The sequence below is a fragment of the Rhinopithecus roxellana genome, chromosome 17 (genome assembly GCF_007565055.1).
Source record: "Rhinopithecus roxellana isolate Shanxi Qingling chromosome 17, ASM756505v1, whole genome shotgun sequence".
Classification (NCBI taxonomy): domain Eukaryota; kingdom Metazoa; phylum Chordata; class Mammalia; order Primates; family Cercopithecidae; genus Rhinopithecus; species Rhinopithecus roxellana.
The window spans coordinates 108,559,718-108,586,936 of NC_044565.1; the positions used below are offsets into that span (position 1 = coordinate 108,559,718).

The following is a 27,219-nucleotide window of genomic DNA, read 5'->3' on the forward strand; positions in this document are numbered from 1 at the left end:
GGTAGTTAACAAACATGTAGGTTGTATAAAAATAAAACTAGTTTACCTTCTTTTGGGCAATAAAATCCTAATACCTTTGAGGTTGACTCAGGCCTTATCCATTTCTGCAGGTTAAGAAGTTACAAGTCTTCAGGTCTGTAAACTGTTGAGGCCGTTATCATTGTCCTTTGTTAGTCCACTATACCTGGACAACAGTGACATCTCCAAGACAGGCAGCCAAGGGGGTTCTTTAACGAACAGAACGTCCCCCTTTTATTAAGTAGGCTTATTAGAAAATACTAGAAGTTACCCTTAACGCAAGCAAGTGGCCTTTTTCCAAGTCGGGGATTTAAGAAATTTACTTACCTATTTTGCATTTTTCCAAGGTGTTTTTTTTTTTTTTTCGTGTGCGTGTGGGTTTGTTGTTGTCGTCGTTGTTTTGGTTTGGGTTTTTGCCTTTTTCCAAGTTTGGGATTTCTTTTTTTTTTTTTTTTTTCGATCTCATAAAGCAAACCTGTTTTCTGGATGGAGGCCCAGCGTAACTCGTTCTGGCCGCACGTCTCCGTCAGAAGGAACGCTTCTGCAGCGGCAGGAAGGGAGGCTCGGGATCCGGGCCTGGGGTTCCGCGGCCGCGCCCCTCCCCACTCCCCGCGGCCCGCTGGAACGCGCACGGCCGGGGACGGTGGCGGGTACGCGCGCGGGCAGGCGGCGCGCACGGCCGGATAGGCGCGCGGGGGCCGCGTGGGGCGGCGGCGTCCTGGCCCCCAGAGCCGGTCTCGCGCGCCGGGAGTCTTCCTTCCGCCGCCGCCACATCCCGGGACCCTACGGGCCGCGGCGCGGAGGCCGCCGGCGGCGGCGCGGAGGCCTCGGGGCAGGGTGGGGCGGGCCTCCCGCGCTCCCGGGACCCCGCGCGCTTCGCCCACAGGCCCGGCGAGGCCCGACCCGCGCTGAGCCCCCAGGGCCGGGGGAGGAGCCTAAGGACCCGGACGAGCGCCGCTCCACTAGGGTGAGCCCGGGGACGCGCAGGCGGGTGGGTTTCAGCGCCCGGGTCCCTGGCCCTGCCGTGGAGTGCACGGAAAAACCGGAGAACCTGCGGGTTTTGTCCTGGTGAGCCACATCCTGGTGTGTTTTGGCGACTTGAAGACCTCCCTAGTTCGCGGGAGTAGCGGGAAGAGCCTTCCTCGCGTTAATTATGCAGTAAGAAGGCGTCCTTGTACGGGATACTGTGACCCGCGGAATTATTGATACTTGTGCGAGCCTACGATTTACTTCTTTCATCCTTGGCTGAGAATGTGCGTTTGTAATTGTCGATGGAGAGAGGAAGAAAGGGTTCCGCTCGGGTCCAAGGAGCATGCAGAGGAGGGCAGGGAAGAAGGAGCATGTGCAGCCTCAGTGCGAGGGGAGGCAGGGGTGGGAATGCACGTTCCCTGCCTGAGGGGCCCCGGGGTGCCCAGAGCCTCAGATCTTCGCTGTCAGGAGGCCTGTCCGAAGTTGGAGGTTGAGGCATGCAGTTCTGCACTTCTGCCTGGGAAAGTGAACCAGGTTTTCCAAAAACTGTCATTTTTGCTTTCCAAGTCTGCAAGGCAGGAAAGGGTTGGGCAGGGAATGGAAAGCAGTGCGGCCAGGTTCTGGTTAGCTCAGCGGCAGGACTGTCATAAAGGTTTTTGTTTTATTTTTTTTTGTCTGAAAACCGGAGTCTGGGGCTTTGGGCCATGAGGAGTTGGGTTATTGCATTGCTTAGAGTGCCAGAGTGAGAAATGTCTCAGACGCGGTTAAAATTAGGCAGCTCAGTTTAGCTCTGGCTCTCTGATCACCAACCACCTCCTCCTTCACTCTTTTCAGTGACTGGGTTAAAAAGAAAAGACACAAAGAGAGAAGTAGTCTTTCCCCTTCCCTCCCCATTGTAATTAGAGCTTAGTCCATCTTGGCTCAGAATTGGAATTCAGAATTCAGAATTGCTGTTGACCCTGAAGAATAGAATCTCAAAGAAATACCTGAGGGGAAAATTCTTTCCTTCGCTGAAATGAAAATTGGGGTGTTTGCAAAACTGAACAAAGAAAGGAAAGAATTTGTAAACATCACAGGCAACTTGCAGTTATATTCGGATCATTTTTCAGTGTTTGAGGAGTTCATACAATGAAAAGGTGGGAGAGAGCCAGGAATGGAAACAGGGGAGAGAGGTGATTGCAGGACCTTAGAGATTGCAGAAACCCAGGAGTTCATTTTCTTTTCATACACGTCTGGATAACGTGGATGTGAGGACCATCAAATGCCGTACATGTTTCTGACAATGATGGTCCACATATACAACAGTGGTCCCATGAGACTATACTACCTTATTTTTACTCTACCTTTTCCAATTTTAGATACACAAATACTTACTATTGTATTACAGATGCTTACAGTATTCAGTACAGTAACAGCAGTACAGGTTAGTAGCCTGGGAGCAATAGATGATTCCATATAACCTAGCTTTGTGATCAGTTGTGCTCTCTGGGTTTGTGTAAGAACACTCTGATGTTTGCAGAAGAACATCGCCTCACGACATGTTTCTCAGAACGTATCCCTATTGTTAAGTGATGAATGACTGTATATGAAGCTTGATCTTTCAATCGACATAATAGGAAATTACTTTTAATTTTAGCATTGAGTTCTTAGAGTAAAGGGAGGCAGAGAGGGACCCTGCTGCATGTGTCCCAGTCAGCTTGGGCTTTATTGTATGTTAAATGAGTTGTATGTTTATTTTGGTAGATCCCCTAAATCCGTGGTCTCTCTAATTCCATGAATTTGGCTTGTTTCTGGTTATTTATGATATGACATTTGGCTAGAATTTTCCAGGTGCTAAAGGTGTAAGTTGTACAAAAATCCAGAGAACATTTTGCATTGGAAGAATTGATCATCTTAGATAGGAATCCTTTACCTAGTTCAAACATGTGAAATGGGCATAATTGGATTTGATTATTTTTGCTACAAAAAAATGTTTCAGTTTTCAACCTGAGTTACATGGAAGAGTCTTTTAAACAGCTAATGGTTTTGGTACATTTAGAATATTCATTTACCAAGAAATCCAAATATAGCCTGCCTTTGTAAGAGACCCATTCTGCCAAATATATTTGAATCATCAAAATGGTTAACTATTTCCTTCCTAAGTATAAACCAAGTTGTATTAAGTAAGTTGATCTTGTAACTTTTAATGATGCTTTTTTTTTTTTTTTTTTTTTTCATTTTCCTATCCAGTGACAAGAGGAACCAAGAACCTCAGTTCAGGGGAAACACAGCTAGGAAATGTGAGCCCCAGGCTGCAGAAGGTACGCGAAGGAGAATGTGAGCCCATCAGTTATTTGAGCATGCTGTTCAGTATTGTTACTGCCTTTTTTCTTGCCTGTGCAGATTTTCAGCTTTTGATTAGGAGTGTGTAAATGTATGCTTAGAAGCGTTTCCTTAAATGTAATAATAGGAGTGTGTTCTGAGGCTGGGATTATGTGAGTTAGTACCTGCTGAGACCTGTGGGTGGCACGGAGTGAACCCCTACAGGTGTTTACTGTATATTATTATTATTGTTCATGAAAACCTGTCTTAACTACAGGTGTGTTTCTCATTCGACAGTTAAGAATATGTTTTCATTCTCCTAAGCGTGGTTAATCGTTCCAAGGTGGTAAATTGTAAGGATGACAACAGAGAAGACAAAGGAAATTTCTGAACGCAGATTGAGAGAAACCTTTACTGTGAATTTGAAAGTTTCAGTGACATGCAATAGAACTTTATAGTAGAAACTCATATGCCACACTTTGCATTATGAAGTTGTAATTTAATGATTCTGATGATAGAGTGATGCATTGTAGTTCAGAACATGCTCAGGGTTGACGGTGAAATGTCCCCGTTTCTGCAGCCCTGGTCTGTCTAGTTATCACCCCTGTCATCCTCCTGGGGTTACCAGTTCCTTGTACATTACCAGGGTTTGTGTGTGTGTGTGTGTGTGTGTGTGTGTGTGTGTGAAGTTTCCTTTAGAGTCTAGCTGTGTTTTAAAAGTTGAACCCTGGTGTGTGTATGAGGTGAGGTTGTCAGTCAAGGGCCATTCTCAGGTCTCCTCATCTGACCCACCCCGTCCCTGCTTGCCCACTCTGCGTGAGGAACACTGGCCTTCTTGCCACTTTTGGAATTCTGGGACCCAGACCACAGTCTTTGCCCAGGGGTCTGCATGGCTTGCTCCCACACTCTGTCCTGCCTTTTCTCAACATGTCCTGCCCATGCCCTTGTTTATTAGCCACTGCACCTGTCACCTGGCTTGATCATATACATGGATCACTTGATTTGTCTATGGCCTGTCTATGTCTGTTAGAAGGAAGCACTGTGAGACCAGGGAATGTGTGTTGCTGTATCCCCAGGGCCTAGCACAGTCCCAGCTCAGAGGAGGGCTTTGGTAGATATTGCTGAATGAAAGAATGTCTGGAAAAAGGCTGGTTAAGCAGAGTGAAGTGGGCTTATTTACCATGGGACTTTTCAGAACGTTTACTAAGTGAACGCGCGTATTAGAAGTGGGGCCTGGCAGGTGGGAGGCAAACTCAGCAGCAGAGTAAGAAAGGCACTGTGCTTCTGCATGAGAACTCAGACGTGGGGAAAAGCTGCTGGCAGGAATGGGATTGGCAGCTGAGCAAAATGAATTTACAAGTTTCCTTTTCAAAATGCAGGGGAGGAAGGATTTGCATCAAGAGATGGTAATAGTAACATTTCCATTGTTAGTAATTACAAACATGTAAAATGTGTGCTATTTTTCTTTTCTTTAAGGTGAGGAATGGGGAAGATTAGGGCTTCTTGTGGATTCTTCCTTCCCTGACCCTGCTTTCCCCATAAGGCCTTAAGTTCTTTAGCTGCCAGTTCAGCCTTGTGGGATGAATTGAGGAACCAAATCCTCTGGCTGCGTTTCAGATCCTGACATCTTTACTAGTGAAGATCCCATTTAATGACTGGAAGTAGGAAAGCTCTGAAGATAGATATGCAGATTCTAGGGGTTGGGGAGGCTCTACTCAGGGCCTGCGCCATGACCATAACTGGAGGGCGTGCAAGGGGCTCAGCTTCTGCTCCCACCATTAGCTCCAGAGGCACTTTGGGAGTTGCCTTGGCTCCTTGAACAAAGGGGAGTTAATTACAGAAAATGCCAGGCTTTTTAAAGGCCGTTTGTCACCTGGCTGTAGGGAGAGCAGCAGCCCTCGGCAGAGCCCTGAGGAAGGACTCTTCGTGGCAGGCCCCAGGCCCCTTGTAGACGAAATAATGAGCCTTGGTGGTGTCATCCTCAGGTAGGAGGCAAACCCCATGATGCAATTCTGTATTCAAGGAAACAATGCAGAGAATGGGACGGCCTTAGAGGAGCTGGGGTGAAGTGAATCTGGAATGACTCTCTTCTAAAAAAAAAAATGGGGCAGAGTTTTGTGTTGTTTTCCAAAGTCAGACAAAGCCTAATTCTACAGAGTCTAGTTACCCATAGATGGGAGGGCTGGAAAGGAGAGTAAGATGAAGGCAGTGGTGGAAGGTCTTAGATTCTAATTAAACCTCTTTTAGCTGTGTATTTGGAACACTTGTAATTCAGAGCATCAATAGACTCTCGTTGACGAGATGCTTTTTTGCTGCCAATTTTCCTTCTTAAGATGGAAGGAGGTGGTGGGAGAATGGCATTTATGCCAGAAGGCCTAGAGTCTGCATTTTAACAAGATCCCCGGGGGGATTCGTGTCGGCATTAAAATTTAAGAAGGGCTGAGGTCCTGGACCAGCAATTCTCAGTCCCAGCTGCTCATTAGAGTCACGAACAGAGCTTTAAAAGAATGCCTAGGTACTGCCTCCAGAGATTTGTGTTGTCTTGGCTGGGATATTCTTGGGGCCCGGGGTGTCACTGTGTTTCTTGAAAGTTTCCAGGGCTGTGATCCACCACCCCAGACATAAAACCGGACACCTTCAGATGTCGAGATTCGGAAGGCACATAATCCCGAAGCAAATGACACCACGCTTAGCTGGACACACCGCTCTTTAGGATTGATCAAAACCCGCCACACCAGATAACGTGGATCCTTCTAGCTCATCCGCTGGCTTCTAGAGCCACAGCCAGAGATGATGGGATGTGGAGCACCCAGCTGGGGTTGCTTGTGCCCCGTTAGAATTCTCCCTTCTCCATGAATGAAAATGACCTTGAGACCGGGCAGTTGCTGAGTGGACATTTGCTTTTTGCACCTTTCACTGTGCTGCCGAAGAAATTGTTTCAAAATTTAAATCAGATCATGACATCACCACCCCTCTTTTCAGGTAAAACTCTCTTCAGGGGCTCCCATTGCTTGCAAGGAAAAAACCATAATAGCTCTGGAAGGCCCCATGTTGTCTGGCCTGCATCTGCCTCAGCCTGTGCCCCGGAACTCCAGCCACATGGGCCTGCCTTTAGTTACTCAGAGGCCCATTCCCTTGGCCTGGAACCCTGCCCTTCACCTTAGGTGACTGTGCTGGCCTGGACCACTCTGCCCAAGGCACATCCCCTCGTATTTTCTCCCCACAGCACCATGTGCCTCTCACACCATCAAGTACCACTCCTCAGATAGATTGTTTCCTTCGTGTGGGCCTGTTAGACGACAAGCTCCATAAGGACAAGACCTGTGTGTGTGTTTGGTTAGGGACTCAGGGTCATATCCTTGGCAGCTGTTTTACTGGATGAACGAATAAACTGGATACTGGATCATGAATAATGAGCTTGAAGTCATTATTTTTAGGCTATTTTTTCCTTTAACTTGTATGCACGTACATACCTATTCATGTTTGAGCACTGTATTTTGTAAACTGTAGAGATACTGGACCTGAGGTATTTTGAGAGAGGACCAGGCTGTAGTCTTACTGGTTCTGATTGGCTCATGTAGGATGTGACTTGTAGAACAAGTCCCAGTTTTCTAAATTTTTAACTAGGCCGGGTGCAGTGGCTCACACCTATAATCCCAGCGCTTTGAGAGGCCAAGGCAGGTGGATCACTTGAAGTCAGGAGTTCAAGACCAGCCTGGCCAACATGGTGAAACCCCATCTCTACTGAAAATACAAAAATTTGCTGAGCATGGCATGCCTGTAATCACAGCCACTTAGGAGGCTGAGGCAGGAGAATCGCTTGAACCCACAATGTGGAGGATGCAGTGAGCCGAGATCGCACCACTGCACTCCAGCCGGGGCGACAGAGAGACACCCTGCCTCAAAAAAAAAAAAAACACAAAACAAAAAAAAACTTATTAGAAATATTTTAAGTATGAATTGTATAAAGTACAAAAAGACTCCTTACTGTCCTCTCATGATTTTGTTCTATATATTACATATATGTATGTATGTTTGTATATGTGTGTTATCATATCTATTTCACACATACGTGATTTTTTTTTTTTTTTTTTTTTGAGGCGGAGTCTCGCTCTGTCGCCCGGACTGGAGTGCAGTGGCCAGATCTCAGCTCACTGCAAGCTCCGCCTCCCGGGTTTACGCCATTCTCCTGCCTCCTGAGTAGCTGGGACTACAGGCGCCCGCCACCTCGCCCGGCTAGTTTTTGTATTTTTAGTAGAGATGGGGTTTCACCGTGTTAGCCAGGATGGTCTCGATCTCCTGACCTCGTGATCCGCCTGTCTCGGCCTCCCAAAGTGTTTTTTTTTTTTTTTTTTTCTTGAGACGGAGTCTCACTCTGTTGCCCAGGCTGGAGTGCAGTAGCCAGATCTCAGCTCACTGCAAGCTCTGCCTCCCGGGTTCACTCCATTCTCCTGCCTCAGCCTCCCGACTAGCTGGGACTACAGGCGCCCGCCACCACGCCCGGCTAGTTTTTTGTATTTTTTTAGTAGAGATGGGGTTTCACCATGTTAGCCAGGATGATCTCGATCTCCTGACCTCGTGATCCGCCCGTCTCGGCCTCCCAAAGTGCTGGGATTACGGGCTTGAGCCCCTGCGCCTGGCCACGTGATTTTTTTTAACAAGTGGGATCATACATTCCATCCTGCAACTTGTCTTTTTTGCTTACTGGTATATCTTGACACTTTGGATATGGATCTATGTCATTGGTTTGCCTTTCAGCATAGAGTTTTATTTAAAATGAAAATGTTTTTGGACTTTGGCATGATTTCCTAACCCCCCCAACCAATGTGTTTTAAGTAGTAAGCGTATTTGAATGCATATGCATGCTGTGGCTTAGATCATTTTCTTTCCAAGTAATACTGAAGTCCTCATAGCATTTGGTTGTTTTCTAGTCTCAGTTAATGGATATTAAACATGGAACTGCTCTGTGGAGACGGGAGAAATATTTTGAGGTTGAAAGGGGGCCTCATTCTTGAAAAAGCCTGGAGACCCTCAGGGAGAGGGTTGGGCAGGCTGCCTCCTGAAGTACTTTTCCACGTTCCTGAATTCTAGTAAGTTGCTCAGTTGACACAGTCATTTAGCAAATAGTGATTGTTGGCTCGTGGTGTGCCAGGCACTGCTGTCCGGACCAACGTGAGCCCACATTTTGCAAGGAGAGTAAATGGCACACAGCGAGAGCATGTGGGCTGTGCTAGGTGCAGTGGAGGAAGTGGAGCAAGGTCAGGTGGCGCAGAGCAGTGCTGGGGGTGCCACCTGGGTGGTGATGAGGCAGAGCTGACTCTTTCTCTGCTGCCCACGGGAAAGGGAGTAGGCCCTGCTCACCCCGAGTGTACAAGAAGCCCAGTGACCGGGAGCGGCTCCTCAAAGAGCTCCCTCCTGGACTCCACAGTGACTGCCCACGGGCTCTGTGGCCTGCAAGGGGCCCTACAGCCAGATATGGGAATGCTGGCAGGCAGATGTGCTTGAAACGCTGATAAGGGTGTGGGGTGTAATGCTCTTCTCAAGAGAGTGGCTTTGGCAGGGTTAGGGTTTTGCCCCTGAAGCTTTGCAAATCCACAGCCCCCACTGGAGTCTCCACATGCCCTGGCACCATCCTGGGGACAAGAAGCAGGGAATAAGCAGGGGAAGGAGGTGGGAACCCTGCAGTCCACCCTTCTCCTGTGCTAATGGAGTGGCCAGGGAAGGGGAGACTCTCTGTGTATCTTAGTTTAGTAAGAGTTTGCAGAAGTCAAGTTAGAAATGGATTTTTTGAAAATGAAATACCCATCTGAAAGAACACATTGGATGATACGTTGTAAGTTGCATGATTGTTGAGAAGGTCTTCTGGCTAATGCGTATGCAGGTAGTTGTTTATTCTCATGGATGAAAAATGGGAGCCCGAAGAGCTCTTCAGTGACATACCCACAGCCACCTAGCTAGGGAGAGGGTGAGTGCAGACCAGTCCCTGACCCCCAGTCCGGGTGAAAGAAGCTAAGAGCTCCTGACTTTAAATGAAAATCCAATACTCAGGAAGGCAAACATGGCTTCAGGATAGTGCGCCTCTCAGTTTTCAACTCACGTAGATGGCGAAATCCTATCCCTAGGCCACCCGGCTTCCTGGAGAGCAGCAGAGGGGCTCTTCGTTTCCAGGTAAGGCTTCATGATCTTCCCACTTTACCTGCAGATATGAGCTCAGTGGGCGAAATCGTATTAGATTCCTTCAGAAGACTAGTTCCCCTTGGAAAGACTTGATTCTTAAACTGTAATAACCTCCCAAGTGCTGTCCTGAGTGCTCGGGGTGCTCCGGGGTTGGAAGCCCAGAGGCAATGAGCAGGACAGGCAGTGGCGTGTGCAGTTCCCAGGTCCTCCCACCACATGCTCTGCAGTCAGGCATCATGTGCAGGAGGGAGGCAGTGCCTCTTATCACTGTGCCCTTTTTCATAGCCCTGAGCCTAGGAGAGGGTGGGTTGTAAGTCCCAGGATACTCAGAGCCAGGACCTCTCTGTTCAGAATTGCATGCAACCTGCTTGGTACATCCTGTTCGTTTTACTCCCTCCCCAACCCACTCTGATGCCTCTGCTGCCCGGTTAGAAACAGCCTGCAGCTGGCATTTGTCAGGGGGGTGCTCTCACTGTGACCGATGAGGATGGATCCTCCTGAGTGCACTGTCTTAGAGGGATGAGCTCAGTGGACTCGGTACTGCTGGGCCCTGCATCCTCTGGTCATGGTCTAAGCCTCAGTTTCTAGAAGGGAAGTTGCTGGAATAAGAGTGTGTTTTGTTTTATCTCTCTTCCTGGGGCAGATCATACTGTTGCATTAATTTCTGGCAACCACACTGAGAAGGTTGTAGATTAAGCTGGAAAATCAAGAAGAGTGCCAAGGGATTTGTCAGTTTTTACTGGGGGTCTGCACCAGGCCAGGTGGGTGCTGGTTTTTTGTCTACATTGTCTCATTTAATCCTCATGGCCACTCTGGGAGGAGGAGGGCCTTCTATTAGAGATGGGACATTGAGGCTTAGAGAGGTTGAGTGACTTTCGGAGTCACAGAGCTCACAGCTGTGAGCAGGGATTTGAACCAAGTCTGGGGCTCTGTACTTTGTGCCTCACCACCTCTGACAAAGAGTGGCGGAAGGAGGAGGGGATTGTGGGATGGAGACAGGAGACAGGGCAGCTGGCTTCCAAGGAATTTGGCATGTCCCCTGCTGGGTGGTGTTGCTGATAAACTACAGTATGCTCGGTTAAATCTGAAGTTCAGAAAACAACACATAGGTTTTTGTTTGTTTGTTTTGTTTTGTTTTGTTTTAGTATCAGTATATGCAATATTTAGGATGTACTTTATACTAAAAAAAAAAACTGAAATTAAACCTAACTGGGTATCCTATGTTTTTATTTCTTCAACCCGTCTTGCGGAACCCAGGAAGGATGCTGGGCCTAATATCTGGGCACAAAAAATACTGGTTTGGGAGTGGGGGTTATAAGTGTGTCTCAGGCAATATTTAGGTTATACTTACACTAAAATTTTATGTTGTTCATCTGAAATTTAATCTTAACTTGGGGGGGGGTGTCCTGTATTTTTATTTGTCTAATCAGGCAACCCTATTGGTGACCCCAGGAGATACACGAAGCCTTATACACGGGCACCTGAGTGTGGCTCATGAGCCATTCAGAGAAAACCCAGGCAGCTTGGCAGGTGGTGAGCTCCCCACTGCAGGCTGTATTCAGGTGTGGCCGGATACACCACGTGGTGGGTGTGTCACGGAGTGTGTTTGCATTACAGATGCCTGGTTCCAGTGAGATTCTAGGATGTAAATGTTGAGACCAGGAGGAGAGTGATTTACGTAGGTCTTCCTGGAGCTCTGACCCACGCAGGGTTAGGAGGCTCTCTCTGAAATTACTTGCCGTCAGCACCGTGTTGAGGAGACCACTTCTCCCTGCCATGCAGAAGTGATGGATGGCCTCAGTCAGTTGGTGGAAGCCAGCTCAGCCCAGGGTCATGTCTGTACGTGGAGAGCTTTGGCTTGAAGAAGCACTGTGTTAAAAGTGAAATGAAACACACTTTCTTGTGTCACCTGCCAAGAACTGACAGTGACTTCCCAGTTCTTTATGTGCCTCCTGCAGCAGAGTGTGGCTTCTGTGCCAGGCTGAGGACCGACATGCCCCGTGTTGCTCCCTGGCTGTGATAGCATGAAAAACACCCACCTCAGTGTTCTACCCAGTCCATTGCTGGTGAGTGGGCAGAGGCGAGAAGCATCAGTGTTCATTCCTTTGCTTTTTTAGAGCTTCTCTAGGTGTGGCTACATCTTGTCAGCCAGTCAGAATTTTAAACACAGCCAGCTCATAATTGCCCCAGCGTGGCTTCTGCCCACCATGAATGACCCTCAGCTATGGCCTAGTCCTTGGCAGGCCTCTTCCTGCCACCTGCTTCCAGGCCTTCGTGGGAGCTCACTGGGACCTTAGCCTGGGCCCAACAGGAGTCAGGGGGCAAATGTGCAAAGGAGTCTTATTCTGTGTTCCAAGAACACACAGAGGTGGTCTTCTCTCTTTATTGTGTCTCTCCATTAGGGTGTTCTGAATTTGATTTTATTATTAAATCCATCATTTATATCATTAATTCAATATGAAATATTAAGTTAAATGCCAAGTGAAACTACCTTATTGTAACAGTGGGAAAAAACGGAAATATTTGTGCTGATACTTACTGACGGAAATCACCTGCCGTCTTCACTCCTCTTTGTTGACTTGATGTATTTGTAAGCAGCAGGGGCATCTCGCTTATGTTTTCCAGGAAGAGTCAGTGAATGGCTGCAGTGTGACAACATGCACCACCAGTGGCTTCTGCTGGCCGCGTGCTTTTGGGTGATTTTCATGTTCATGGTGGCTAGCAAGTTCATCACGTTGACCTTTAAAGACCCAGATGGTAGGTATGCCTCGTGGCGGAATGAATTTTGGCTAATTCAGACCTTGCTGCAACACTGTTCCTAGGTACATGCACAGATGACTTCTGTCACAGAGTCAAAGGACTCTCATGCCAGCAGGGACCTTGGAGGCCATGGCCTCCGTTCCTTCTTGTTACAGAGGTGCGAGGGGAGGTGAGTGGGAGGGGCTGGAGGGTCTTTTCAAGCGTCTCCTCTGGAGGGAGGAAGGATGGTGCTCTCTGTGGCTGAGGCCTGGGTGGTGCCTGAGGAGCAAGGAGCAGGGCCTCCTCCCAGCAGTGCAGTGGCCTTATGCCTTCAGCAGGGTGCCTCTCAGGCTGGCAGTTAGAAATTCTCTCTGCCTCATGTCATCATGACCGGCGCAGCCTCAACTGCTGGGCATGGCCACATGTGTGAAGGTCACCCTCCGTGCAGTGGAGGGGGGTCATTTAAATGTATGTCTTCAGGTTGTCTTGGAGGCTTTTTTTAGCTCTACTGAACATAGGCATTCAGATGAGGACGGATAAAGAGCACCAAACTGGGTCTCAGAACGCTGATTCTACTCTGATTCTACTTCGTGCTCTTGTCATTGGCTTGTCTGCATCGCAATGTTTCTCCCACCACATGGACACCCTGCCTGCTCCGGCACCGCCCATGATTGCCCTGAGCATGGTGAGGCGCTCTGTGGTCTGTGGAGTGCTGGATATGTCCAAAGAGGTGTGTGACATGCTCTCCAGCCCCGAGGCCACTTCATTCAGTGGCCAAGCAGGCGAGCACGAGGATTCCAGACACATGTAGTTATTGAAGTCCTCATTCACGCCGTGGATTGACCCATTCCTTCAGGCTGATGGGGAGATCCTGGGGAATGTGGGTGAGCACAGCATCTTTACTCTGCACTGCGCTTTGTGTGTCCTCCTGCCAATGGTGGCCTTGGGAAGGGGCAGCTAGGGATGCCTCCGTGCCAGAAGTCCTTCCTGGAGGCTGCACTGACCTGTGTTGTCTGTGTGACTGTGGGGAACAGGCCCCTGCTCCACCCCACAGAGCTCCCAGGCACATCCCTGGCTGTGTCAAGGGCTGCCCGATGTCCTACACCTCCTGCCCCATCCTCTCTGTGCCCCACCCTGTCTGCAGAGGGACAGCAAGGTTAGAAGGGAGGTCTGCAGGGAAAAGAGGGACACCCTGAAATTAGCCGGCACGGTGGTTCTTCCCATGACAGTTGTTGGGCCCTGATCGGCTGTCATTGCATGTCCCACCTCATCCCCCAGGAGTCCTCGAGAGAAACCTGTGAGGTCTGCACAGCCTTGGGAGGTGGTATCACACCTGCAAGTATCTGGGCAGGTGTCACGGAGCATGACAGCTCACACCCGGGACTCGGGGTTCCGTCAGCAGAGCAAGGGTCGATGCTTGGAAGGTTGCTGGAATGTGAGACGATGATCTCAGTTTGACAGTTTGGACATTTCCCTGGCAGCTTCAGCCCAGTGACATGCCACTGAGAGATCCCTCCTGAAGCCCTAGCGCCATGGTTCTCATCCCCGCAGCACTTCAGAGTCACCTGTGGGATTTTACAAACCTGCTGTGCATGAGACCCGGTGGAAGAGAATCCCTCGGGGTGCGGCCAGTTGAGAAGCACAAGTGTGGATCCTAGCTGGAGAACGGAAGAGAAGCAGAGCTCTGCGAATAAGAAATAGGTGTTAACTCGGGATGCTCCTAAATGTCGCCTCCTGGTGTGGAAGGCACTCAAAAGCCAGGTCATGAGGTGAAATTGTTTATGGTTTGTTTTGCTTAAAAAAGTCGGAGTAGATGTGATGCATGTTAGTGAGACTTCCATCGGTAATAGTTAAATAAGACGTGTGCCTTTGTGTTTTACTGTTACCTGGCAGAATGGCCTCTAAAGAATGCCTTGTTTTTCAGCGGCGTCTGGTACATGAGGTCTCAGTCTCCTTTGATGTATCGAGTTTCGTGCTGAATGTTTTCAGTGTAGACACTGATCCTAGAAGCTAAGCAGGGGCGGACCCAGTTAGAAAAAAAGCAAGTGTAGGCGTGGAACAGGGTTTTGTGAAGAGGAGAAAAGGCGTGGTAGGGAGTGTTAGAAGATAAAACCTATGAAGAAAGATGAAGGGCTTTTGGATTTTATACCTGGAGAGGAGCACCGCAGCGGTCCTTAACACTGCCTGTGAGATCTTTCCAGCCGGCTGCCTGAAGGCGAGTGGAAGGGGGTGTTTCCCCTGCCCTGTGAGATCTGGTGTGGTGGTGTGTGGGTGCTGGGTCACTGAGATGGGAGAGCTATCCCGGACCCCAAGGCAGGGGGTGCTGGTGCTGAGGATGCTGTTGGCTGCACAGTGTCCAGTAAACTCAGCGAGAATCCTCTGTCGTGGGCCCACTCCAGTTGCGGGGTGGCCACCACAGCACTACCCAGCCTGCTTCACTCACGTGGGATGTTACCTAATTGTCCCAAAGTACCTGGTTAGGATCCTGAAGGTGGATGTCCGCCGGCCGAGTTCTGGATGCAGGATGCGAGCTGACACGCAGCATCTTGCCAGTGCACAGCGAGGCCGGGCTGAAGCATCAGGAGCATTTACACTCAGAGCCTGCCCTGCAGGCGTCAGAGAGGCCCTGGGCTGGGGTGGTGTAGGCCTCTCCCGTGGAGCCCGCCCCTCCAGCGCCATGTTTTAGAGAGTGCGCCCCGGAGCCTGGATCTTGGGCAGCACAGGAAACCCAAAGTGTTGTGTAACCCAAACCCAAACCCAAAGGGTTTGTAAACTTGTGGCCGTAAAGGGTTTTTCACGTGTTGGAGTTTATTTCACACACGTTCACGGTGTTTTTGATTATGAACCAGAAGCCCATTGTGAAGTGTCAACGACGAGGAAATAACAGACGCAGCAGTGTCCTCGGCGGGGAGTTCCATTTCCTGGAAAGTGCATGGAGAAGCCTTGGCCTCAGTGCTCCCGGGCTGCTCCTTTCAGCTCTGTCCTGTGGGCCGGGGCCGGCCTCAGAACCCCCGTCAGTGGTGTGCGTGTTCTTCTCACCTCTCTGCCTTTCCCGGTTTCTCCTGCCACTGGAGCCCCTAGGAAGAGCATGGTTGTCTTGAGTTGCTGTTTAAAGCAACGGGTACTTTTTTTAGTGTTACAGTTTCTGTTCAGCTCAGCAGTGGAGCCAGTGATATTTGTGGCAATGATTTATCCTCAGTTAGCAAATTTCAGTATCATATTGAAAGGATCAGGTGTTGTAACTAGACTTTCTCATAGGAAAATAAATCCCCCTCAGTGAAGGGAATGGGATGGAATCCTATGGTGAGACTCAAAATGACGCCCTTGTGGACCTGGTTTGTGTGTGTAGGCGCTGGCTTTTCCTCTCTCCCGGTTGACCTCCTCATCGGTTCAGAGCCGCCTGAGGGCAGAGCCTGTGATGTGAAGGTCTCTGCAGCCTTGACCATCTTTGCATGTGTTTATTTGCCGTCTGTGGATACTCCCCAGTGAGATGTCTGGGTGTCTCGTACCTATTTTCTAATTGGATTGGTTGGGTTTTTAATTGTTGAGATTTGAGGGTTCTTTATATATTTTAGAAGCTAAGAACTTCTCAGGTCAGATAAGTGGTTCGTAAATATTTTTTCCCTGTCTGGAGCTTGTCTTTTCTTCCTCTTCAAATGGGCTTTCACAGTGCAGATTTTCTCCTTGGTTGTTTTTTTAAAAAGATTGATGGTTTTATGTTTCACATTCAGGTCTGTGATCCACTTTGAGTTCATTGTTGAATAAGGGGTGAGGTTTGGATCGAGGTTTGTTCCATGTGTGGATGTCCAGGTGCTCCAGCACCATCTGTTGGACAGACCGCCCTTCTCCGCCGAATGGCTTTTGTGGCTTTGTCAAAAGGCATTCCGGCATCTTTGAGAGCTTCTATTTCTGGGGCCTCTGTTCTGTCCCATCCACCTGTGTGCCATTTCCTTTTAGAGAAGACATTCAACCTCTCTGTCTTCCAGTGTACAGTGCCAAACAGGAGTTTCTGTTCCTGACAACCATGCCGGAAGTGAGGAAGTTGCCAGAAGAGAAGCATATTCCTGAGGAACTGAAGGTGGGCACAGCCAGGCCGTGGTCCTTGTCCCCTCGAACACGGCACCCCTGTTGCGGGGAGCTGGCCTTCCCCTGTGGCGGGTTCCGCTTGTCATCACCTCTGCGTTAGGGCCTTTTCCTGTGTTACTTCTCCATGTTTAGTTCACGGTGTTAATTTCCATTTGGGGGAGGCACAGGTCAGGTCTGTTTTTGTGCTCCTCACAGAGCTTGGCGCATCAGGGCTGCTCTGTCACTGCTGGTTGGGTGGCATTCCTGACCAGGTGAACATGAGCCTCGCCGGGGTAGCCGAGAGTATTGGGCGGGGTCAGGAGGAAACCAGGAGTGGGAGAAGACATCTCACCAAGTCATGGGGTTTTAGAACGAAAGGGGGCCCTGGACGGTAGAGCAACTATTTCAGCCTCCAAATTCTGTGGAGGAGAGAACTGAGCCTAGGAAAAAGGCAGATCTTCCACAGTCCCATGGAGTTCCTAGCGGAGCTCAAGGCTGCTGCCTTCCACCCAGCCCTTGCCTGGCTTGACATTCTGGCTCCATGTCTTTCTCTGCAGGCTTCTTGTGCACCTAAATTCCTAATCATTCCCTAGCTGGGATGAGGGGTGCACTCTGGAAGGCCTCTCACTTCCTAACCCCCATTCTGGAGCTAGAGGGTTGAAGTTGCAGTTGTGCCAGAAGGAATGAAATGGGTACAGCAAGCCCTAAACATATTTTTAAGCCCAGAATCAAGCCATAGAGATGGGGACAGCTCCTAGCCATGGTTCACAGTGTAAGGACGATAAATTAGAACTCGATAAACATAGAAAACATACACCAGTCAGAGTGAGTGCTGCTGGAGGTTACTTCTCGTACGACATTGGTGGAATGGAAATCAAGTCTACAGAACTCTGAGACAGCCTAGGTGTTTCTTTTAGGTTGAGGCATCCCAGGGTAAGAAAATAATTTGGATGGGCTACAGAAACAAGACCAGAATATCCTATGGAAAATAGGAGAGTGACTTTAATAGGATGGATTTAATAGGAAATCAGTTACATGGGTGAAAACAAATGCAGGGTAAGCCTTCGGCAAAGTGTCACAACAAGGTTCCCTCGAGGATGCCACATCCTGTGAGGAAGAGGGCGGTCATCTTGGTGCTCCCTCTCCCTCTCTCCGGGTGGAGGGTGCTCCCGGAGAGATTGCCAACCTGCAGGAGTCATTGCAAATAAAAAGACTGCGCCTGAATGTGCTTTACAGTTTGCAGTGTACTTTACTGGGTTTCAATCTCATTGGTCTTCTGAGCCGCCCTCTGACATATATTTTTATTCTCAGTTTGCATTTGGGAGACATGAGGCTCAAGCAACTGTGCTCACTGGGTCAGTATCCCCGGACAGCCAGTTGTAAGCCTGGGCTTTGAACTCAGTGTCTGCTGTGCCCTTCTCTTCTTACCCCCTGCCGCATTCATTCTCATGAGACTCAGATGGGAGGTGAGGGAAGTGGGGGATGTCAGGGGTGATGTCCGCTGAGGCCACATGTCCTTGGGTGACACCAAAACTCAGCATGTGTCTTCTCACAAGGAAGGGGATTTATCAACATGATCAGGTTCCGTAGCTCACCTTTAAAAGTTTATTTTGGCCAGGAGCAGTGGCTCACTCCTGTGATCCCAGCACTTTGGGAGGCCGAGGCGGGCAGATCACCTGAGGTCAGGGGTTCGAGACCAGCCTGGCTAACTTGGTGAAACCCCATTTCTACTAAAAATACAAAAAACTAGCCAGTGTGGTGCCATGCGCCTATAATCCCAGCTACTTGGGAGGCTGAGGCAGGAGAATCACTTGAACCCAGGAAGCGGAGGTTGCAGTGAGCTGAGATCGTGCCATTGCACTGCCGCTTGGGCAACAAGAGCAAAACTCAGTCTCAAAAAAAAAAAAAACTATTTTGTGCATGATGTAGCCAAATGTTTGAATGGAAAATAGAAAATAATATCTATCTTTAAATTGGTTTTGTGTATTTCCAAAGGGAAAAAAGAAAATAATGCTCATTCGTAGACGCAATTGAACAGGAAATCTTTTTTCTTTAGCTGGACATGGTGGCTTACGCCTGTAATCCCAGCACTTTGGGAGGCTAAGGCAGGAGAATCGATTGAGCCCAGGAGTTCGAGACCAGCCTGGGCAATATACTAAGACCTCATCTCTACAAAAAATACAAAAATTAGGTGGTTATGGTGGTGTGTGTCTATAACCCCAGCTACTTGGGAGGCTGAGGTGGGAGAATCACTTGAGCCCAGGAGTTGGAGGTTATAGTGAGCCATGATTGTGCCACTGCACTCCAGCCTGGGTGACAGAACGAGACCTCGTCTCTTAAAATAATTTTTGTCATTGTCTTTAATGCTTTGCTCAAAGAAAAGCAATATCTAATATCTTTTTTTGTTGTTGTTCAAAGGAAAGCAATATTTAAAAGTGCAGAGTTTTCTGCATTTTCTAAAGGGAACTTGCTGGGACGTGCTCTCCCCTGACGCGCTGCTCTTGAGTGCCATCCATGATCGGGGTTAGGTTTGGAACAGAGGGAGGAGAAGACAGAGAGGCTTTTTTGGGATCAGTGAGCAAGAGGTGGGATGGATGCGGAAATGAGGTTGAATGAGACCCGTTCTTCTAAGAGCAAGGAGAGTGCCTGGCGTGGCTCCTGATTTTCTGTGGCGGGTGGAGGCCACCGGGCAGCCGCTGATGCCCTGTGGGGAGGAACGGAGGCCACTCTGCAAAGGGGCCTCTCGCTTCCAGTGTCTTCATCTCGGAAAGCAAGCAGTCAGGAGCCCCCAGGACGCTCTTCCCACCACCAGGGAATCCCAGGAAATTCACTTAAACACATGAGGGAGAAAGCATCCTGGCCAGAGGTCATGAGTGTAAGGGAGTTTGGTTACAGTAGATCCACAAAGGAAGAGCTGGGCAGGGGGCATTGAGGGGCACCCTCTGTCATCCTGATAGTTCCAGCGTCTGCATTCTAATGTGTTCTAGAAGGCTTACATCTTTCCCATTTTCTAACTGACATTGTCCCCTGGGAGGACAGGTTGTTAAAACTACCCTATAAATGGATTTCCTGGCAAGCCTAGCGCATTTTAGAAGATATAACAAGGACATTTGGGTCCATTCAATACAATTATTTGGAAGGATCGCCTGCTTTGAAATCTTGGGAAGTTCTGTGTAGCTTTAAGAGATAGATGTAGCAGCAGAAGCCTTCAAAATGCTGAGAAACAGGGCCACAGCTAGAGGAGGCCGATGGAGTGGTGTTAGCGGAGGCAGCCCTGCTATTCAGGAGTGCCCTTGGGATACCCCCGGGGAACAAGGAGGTGGGAGCAGCAAGGGGACTTTAACTCACCAAGGTCAGGGGGCCTCTGAGCAACTTCTGTGTGTACTGGTAGATCTCCCTGGGCCCCCTCCAACCCACGCACACACAAGGCCTCTCACATTACAGGTATTCTCTTAGGTTCTAAAACAGCCCTGAAAAGAAAGGACCAGCATGTAGAATTTGAGCTTTTTCATTTTCTTTCCCCCTAGCCAGAGGATTCCAAACCTCTTATTTTGGTTTTTAATTTTCTTTTTTTTTTTTCCCCAAGACGGAGTCTTGCTCTGATGCCCACACTGGAGTGCAGTGGTGCGATCTCCGGCTCACTGCAACCTCCACCTCCCAGGTTCAGGTGATTCTCCTGCTTGAGCCTCCCAGGTAGCTGGGATTACAGGTGTGCACCAGCTAATTTTTGTATTTTTAGTAGAGGTTTCAGTATGTTGGCCAGGCTGGTCTCGAACTCCTGACCTTGGGATCTGCCCACCTTGGCCTCTCAAAGTGCTGGGATTACAGACATGAGCCACTGTGCCCAGCCTTATTTTGTTTTTTAAAGTCAAACTTATCTCCAGAGACGTCCAAGGAACCAAGCTTGCATTCATTTTCCTTGCCCAGCCTGCCAATTGGGCTGGTGGAGAGGCTCTGAGGAAGGCCTCGGGAGGGGGCTGGGGGTAGTGAGTGTCACTCTGTAGAAAGGCAAGGAACAGAAGAAAAGAGGGCCCCAGATGGAAAGGAGGGGATAGGCCAGCAGGAGCAGCTCTGCTTGGCCGGGTCCTGCCTCCTTTAATGGTTCCTGGGCCTCTTCTGCTCCGTGTCACCTGCAGCCAACTGGGAAGGAGCTTCCAGACAGCCGGCTCGTTCAGCCCCTGGTCTACATGGAGCGCCTGGAACTCATCAGAAACGTCTGCAGGGATGACGCCCTGAAGAATCTCTCGCACACTCCCGTCTCCAAGTTTGTCCTGGACCGAATATTTGTCTGTGACAAGCACAAGATTCTTTTCTGCCAGACTCCCAAAGTGGGCAACACCCAGTGGAAGAAAGTACTGATTGTTCTGAATGGTGTGTGTGGGTTCGCTGAGTGTCCCTCTGGGAAGGGTCTCGGTGGCCGGGGCTGAGGAGGCTGGGGAGGACGGCAGGGAGGAGTCACACAGGGGCTGGTTTCTCCTGAAAGGACTGGTGGCCTTCCAGTCAGGCCTGCTTTTGTTGTTTCCTGTTAGTGTTGTGCCTTAAAAGTTAGGGGGGCTCGTTTAGACACCGATTCTTTTCAAAGGGGCACAGCCACAGTCTGGCTGTCCTCACCTGTCACAGCAGATCCTCACTTTTGGTGCTCGCCCACCCCCAGGTCCCCCTCTTTCTCTCTTCAGGTTCCCTGTGCTGATGGTTATGGTCACCCACTCTGTCCCACATCCCCAGAGCCCCACACTCGCTGAACCGCCAGGTAGCCTCACGGTTGCCCTCTCTGCAATGAGAAGGGCTCACACCATAGATCCTGGGAGGGGAGCCCTGGCCCGGGGCCTGGGTCCTCTTTACCTGCAGACCAAGCGTTCTTTGTCAGCGAGCAGGAAGAAATTGTACCCCATTTCACACTAAGCATCTGTGTTCAGAGGATTGAGTCAGCTTGCTTCAGGAAACCTGATGTTTGCTAGGGAACAAATTAGATCATCACAAAGTGACCTCATACACGGCAGTTTTGATTACTCACTACTCTTTTTAGAGATGCTTATTTTAATTCCAATTAGTCTAAACCGATCCTGATAATTATGGGCTCTGCTTATGAAATTTAGCTTCAGACAGAAGTTAGTTCCTGTCAACAGCAGTGGGACTCCTGGATCAGGAATCAGATGTTGGGGCACCATGGGGGGGTGGCCCTGGGGCTCCATGTCCTGCTTGCCACTCCTGATGCTGCCCACAGAGTCCGTGGTCTCTCCTGGCTGCTGTTTGGCCTTCACACGGGTTGGCTGGGAGAGAGAATGGTGGCACCTCGTCTTCTGGTTGTCACATGTAATTAATGTGCTTCTGCAGTCATTGGATAGCATGTTGGGTTTTCAGAAGCAGAAGGAGGCTGCAAATCAAATTGAAAACAAGAAATACACAAAAGGCTCACAAATCAGCCACCACAGTGTGAAGCAGCATACTTTAAGAAGTAAACACCCACTTACAAGGGCAGTGTAGAAATCGGAGTGGGCTTGCTGTGTCATGTAATACAGAAGCGGGTGGTGGTGGTCCTTGTGGCTGTCTTCGGTGACCACTCGTGTACCTGGATGGGGACAGGTACGTGAATGGGGACAGGTACGTGAATGGGTCCATCTGTGGACCCACAGAGCTGGTTCTGTCGTTGTCCCCTTGAGAGCAGTGCTCCCCACGCCTCATTTGCAGCCATCCATAGTACATACTGCAGAGTTCTGGACTGGGCTTTAAACACTCGGGGGAGGAATGAATAAAGCAGACCGGACTGTGTCCACTGCTCAGATGGCCAAGGGAGAGTCTTCCCTGCCAGGTCTCCAATCTTAACCCTGCAGGATTAACACAGAGATGGATATTAAGGTTTGCAGAGGCTTGGAGAAAACCCCAGCATACTGATAGTATATTTCCATTTGTCTGCATTGAGAAAAGAGTGAAAAGCCTGCTCGGCCACCAGGCTGAGCATGACCCCTGCCCAAGTTCCATTCAGCAGCCTGGACCTGCACTGGTCCCTGATGACAGACCCTGGCTGTTGGCACGGCTCTGCCTACTCGACACGCCTTGTCCTCTTTTGACTCCTGTCTCAAATGCATCACAGCTCCCATAGCTTAGTCAGATTTTTCCAGCATGAAAAGGTCCTTTGCTCCTTGCCAGCCTGGGATGCTCCACGGGTACCTGAGCGCCACTGTGGGCCGGGCGGCGTGTGGTGCTTGGAGAGCTTAGCCTGTCTATGGGATGGGGCTGTGAAGCCGCCGCGGGCACCTGTTAGCACGACGTTCCAAAGTCCTGCTTCTCCGGCATTTTCCCCCAGTCTCAGAGTAGAGTAAGTGTTGCTGGTGTTAGGAATTCCGTTTGCATGCAGCGATCTTCCTCTAATGGCAGATTTAGCCCAGTTAGGTCCATTGCCAGGGGTAGTAGGCACTGCCAGCATTTCCACTCCTGCTCCCTCCCCCTCCTCTCTGAAATCGTCAGTCTCCTCTGGTTGGCTTATGGATTCACCAGAAGCTTTTCTTCACTCTCTCATCGTGCTGGCAGAAGCAGTTGAAATTCAAAGACCTAAACTCGGATATTGGGGGTGGGCATGTCATGCACACGTGGGGAACAGGGGCCCGAGGTAAGGACCTGCCCTTCTCTAAGGGGCGCACTGGAGCAGCCAACCCGCCTTCCCTTCTGTTTGCTTCCCAGGAGCCTTTCCTTCCATTGAGGAGATCCCCGAAAACGTGGTGCACGACCACGAGAAGAACGGCCTTCCTCGGCTCTCTTCCTTCAGTGATGCAGAAATTCAGAAGCGGTGAGAGCAGCTTCCTCAAAGCGGAGGGGGGAATTTTTGTCAACCTGGGAAGAAATTTGGGAAAAACCCCAGGCTCAGTCCTGTACTTGCCAGATGGATCGGAGGACCACAGAGGGCTGTCAGTTTGCATCAGTGAGAGGCAGCTAACTTCACCCCCCATTCAGCTCCTCTCAACTCTCAGTTCCTTCTGAGAATTTCCGGCCTCCCCTTCACACAGTCCGTTAACATGAAGGTTACATAATTTTATTAATAGAAATGAGCAGACAACTTGGTTCTCCTTTGGTAAAGTGTTATAGATTGCTTGCTGAATATGATCTTTTCTTTACAAGAAAGGGATTTGGATTGCGGAGACCTCACTGAGTATTTGATTCTCCCGGAGGCATTGTGCCCCCTGCCATGGGAGCTGCCCCGGGAGTGGTTGTGTGGGCTACACCCAGCATGGGCAGGGTAGAGAGACAGAACCCCTGATCGCAGCAAGGATGGAGTCCAGGCTGGGCGCAGTGGCTCACGCCTGTAATACCAGCACTTTGGGAGGCCAAGGTGGGCGGATCATTTGAAGTCAGGAGTTCAAGACGAATTTGACTGACAGAAACCCTGTCTCTACTAAAAAAAAAAAAAAAAAAAAATTAGCTGTGGTGGCACACACGTGTCCCAGCTACTCGGGAGGCTAAGACAGGAGAATTGCTTGAACCTCGGAGGCAAAGGTTGCAGTGAGCCGAGATCTGGCCACTTCACTCTAGCCTGGGTGACAGAGCAAGACCGTCTCAAAAAAAAAAAAAAAAAGATGGAGTCCTTAGCTAATAAGTGAGAAAGTTCTCATGTAGTAGCTCTCAGGTGGCCCGGGAAAGCAAGGCTGAAAAGGAGTAAGGATACAGAAGCAGCAGCTCACGTCAGGTCACCAGCTGGATCTGCAGACCTGGGTCTGCAGCCACCTGCCTTGCATGGCGCCCGCCCACCCTTACAACCCTTACCAGAGATGCTCCTGGTGAGGACTGTCCTGCTGTCGCCTTGAGCACTCGGGCTTTTGTGAGACTCAGTGAGTGAAGACATGCAAAGCACAGAGAGCAATTTCTGGCCCGTCGTAAGCACGCCATGTTCCATGATGTCACTGTTGTCACGTCACTGCTGCCGGCCCTCCTCCCCAGGGCCACGCTCTGCTGCCGCCTGCTGGCAGCTCACCCAGACCCACTTCTGCCCACTGGGGTGTGAAGCCTGACTCTCCATTTTCTCTTGCTCCCCTTCCCCTGGCAATTGGAATTGAATTTTTAAAAATATGCCCTTAAAGTAACTTTCCCTGGCCTCATCTATTCCTGACTCACTCATAGTTCCTGCCCTTAGGATTTTCTGCCCAGGAACAAAATTCGTAAACATTCTTGAATCATTGAATCAATGATTTTGAATCATTCAAGTAAAACAGAATGTAGATTAAATAGATGTCTTTACAGTGACTGCCTACGATGAGCACTGTGGCCTTGGACAGGTAAGGTTTTCCAAGCCTCCGTTTCCTCACCTGCAAAGTGGGGTAATAACAGGATTAATCCACAGGATCTTGGAGTAGATTAAGTAAGAGACGTGTGGAATGCGTTCATGGCAGCCTTGGCAGGTGAGGGTCCCATGCACAGTGCTGCGCTCCACTCATTTCTTCCTCTCCCGCCCCCTCGGCCGTGACCACCTGGGGCGTCAAGTTAACCTCTTGTTCATTTTTTCCCTTAGATTGAAAACATACTTCAAGTTTTTTATTGTAAGAGATCCCTTCGAAAGACTTATTTCTGCATTTAAGGATAAATTTGTTCACAATCCCCGGTTTGAGCCTTGGTACAGGCATGAGATTGCCCCTGGCATCATCAGGAAATACAGGAGGAACCGGACGGAGACCCGGGGGATCCAGTTTGAAGATTTCGTGCGCTACCTGGGCGATCCGAACCACAGATGGCTAGACCTTCAGTTTGGGGACCACATCATTCACTGGGTGACGTATGTAGAGCTCTGCGCTCCCTGTGAGATCATGTACAGTGTGATTGGGCACCACGAGACCCTGGAGGACGATGCCCCCTACATCTTAAAAGAGGCTGGCATTGACCACCTGGTGTCATACCCGACCATCCCTCCGGGCATCACCGTGTATAACAGAACCAAGGTGGAGCACTATTTCCTGGGCATCAGCAAACGAGACATCCGACGCCTGTACGCACGGTTCGAAGGGGACTTTAAGCTCTTTGGGTACCAGAAACCAGACTTTTTGCTAAACTAATGCCTAGGACCTATGAATTCAAATATCTTTGTTAGACCTGGGGCTAACCAGGTGGAGGTCGGAGCCCAGAAATGACCCTTTCTCCACCACACCCCTCCTTTTAGGACGCCTGGGGTCTCCCACGGGGCTGTGAGTTGCCTCGGCATACGACTCAGGACCCCGACTGTTACAACTTAGTTTGGATGTAAGATGCTCTGAGGACCCTGTCCCCACCCCTGTCATTAGGATGTCGCTGGCCTTTGCTTACCTCAGAGGGGAGAGAAGACTTAAGATTTGCAGTTTGACAGCCCAGCAGGGAGGAAGCATCACACAGTGTTAGGAGCCATTGCCCTCAGGTGTTAAGGAAGGGGAGGCCCCTGAGGTTCTCCTGGCTAGTCGGGGTGGCCTCACCCGTCACTGGGTCACTGGTTGGTTGCAGAACAGCATCCAGCACTCTGAGGAGGGACAGAGACGCAAGGGGACTGCTGAAACCGCAGAGGCTTTTGCAGCATCAGATCTGAGGAGTAAAACGGCACCCCTGGCCTTCATCTGGGTGCTGCTACGATTGTGGAGGCAAAGCATTCTTTCTATGACTGTTTTGTTCCCGTGGTCATCGATGGCCAGAGGGTGGTGTGGGGTCTGGGGGTCCATCTCCACCTGTCTCCTCCAGGGAGCTCCTACCTTGGGGCTGAAGACTAGCAGGGGCCACATGCCAGCGTCACAGGATTCTGTGTAGTTTACATATTTTGATTCCTTTCATCTCAGCAAAATGGGCACCGCCAGAGCCATTTCTCATCATGCCACCATCCTGGACCATGTGACTGGAAGGTGGGTAACCAAGTTCACCAGCAATAAAACCTATGGCCCAGGTAGCCTCCAGCAGTGTGACTTCCTGGCAGCGAGGTAGGCCCTGGTGCAGGGCAAGCCACAGCGACCATTTCAGATACCGTCCACAGCCAGGGCCGCTGAGACCCGGGACAGTTTCCTGGGGTGAGTGCCAGCCTGAGCCTGCATGGTGCTGCCGAGCCCGGGGTAGAGGAGGGAGTCAAGCTTTGCTTCAAGGCGGCCTCTGCCTTTTCTCAGAATGGTTTCCTGAATGTGTCAATGTGAAAGTAAAATAAAATTTATGTGCCAAACCTGACATGAGCTGCGGTTCTGGGAAGGGTGCCTGTGGGCACACGTGCCCCAGGCAGGTGGGGTAGGCAGGTGTGCATGCATGCACGGCTGCTTAGGGCAGGCAGACCACAGGAGGCCCAGCTTTCAGCCGCCATGGACGCACAGTGCCGAGGACACCATGCTGGGTTATTTTTTTTATAATGTTTCGCAAAGTCTTGTTACAGTTTCAGATCAAAAGAGCTGATTGGTGACCTCTTTGCTGTTTGGAATCTAACTGTGGATCTGTATATGAATGGGAGGCCTTAAAGCTAGTCTTAATTAAAATAATGTTTTCCCTCAGAAACAAAAGGTTGGCCCCTGAGATGTTTTCTTCCTCCCCTTTGGCATTTGGGTCATTTTCCTAACATGTTTTGCCACATAAGTGGAGATTGCTACCGTAGTATCTCCTAGACATATCACTGTGTCCAGAGCAAGGATTCCTCTGAGCGCAGCGGCCCACCCTGTTCATTTCTGCACAGCCAGCACCCCCACTCCCCTGTCCCCCGACTTCCTTCCGAGGCTCCAGATCCACTTCCTCCCTCCTCAGCTTACAGCAGGTGGTACACCTCCTTCTGCCCCCTGAGGCATTACCACATGGAGGGGTCTGCTGCCCTGTCTGGGCGTCCCTCAGGACTGGGCTGGATGGTGGCACAGCTCATTCCCAGGCAGTGACACCAGGGCGGGGGCCGCTGGAGCAGGCAGGCCTAGGGGGACCTCTGCACTAACAGCCTGGGTTTGAGAGAAACATAAACAGCGACCCTGCCTCCAAAAAGTGGTGTTA

The 27,219-nt window shown here is 49.9% G+C and overlaps 1 protein-coding gene across 3 annotated transcripts; it reads left to right on the top strand.

Moving 5' to 3' along the window:
* Positions 1-671: 671 nt before the first annotated feature.
* On the top strand, positions 672-26,424 carry CHST10 (carbohydrate sulfotransferase 10). 3 transcript variants are annotated; one of them, XM_030921560.1, is made up of 7 exons: positions 672-985; positions 3,217-3,287; positions 12,091-12,222; positions 16,191-16,282; positions 20,406-20,640; positions 22,948-23,053; positions 24,767-26,424. In XM_030921560.1, exons 3-7 carry the CDS (start codon positions 12,123-12,125, stop codon positions 25,302-25,304), a joined length of 1,071 nt encoding a protein of 356 aa, XP_030777420.1. In that variant the 5' UTR covers positions 672-985; positions 3,217-3,287; positions 12,091-12,122; the 3' UTR covers positions 25,305-26,424. The 3 variants fall into 3 exon arrangements, with proteins under 3 accessions (XP_030777420.1, XP_030777421.1, XP_030777422.1); XM_030921561.1 differs by lacking the exon at positions 12,091-12,222 and having other exon boundaries at positions 724-985; XM_030921562.1 differs by lacking the exons at positions 672-985; positions 3,217-3,287; positions 12,091-12,222 and adding an exon at positions 13,515-13,973.
* Positions 26,425-27,219: the final 795 nt, after the last annotated feature.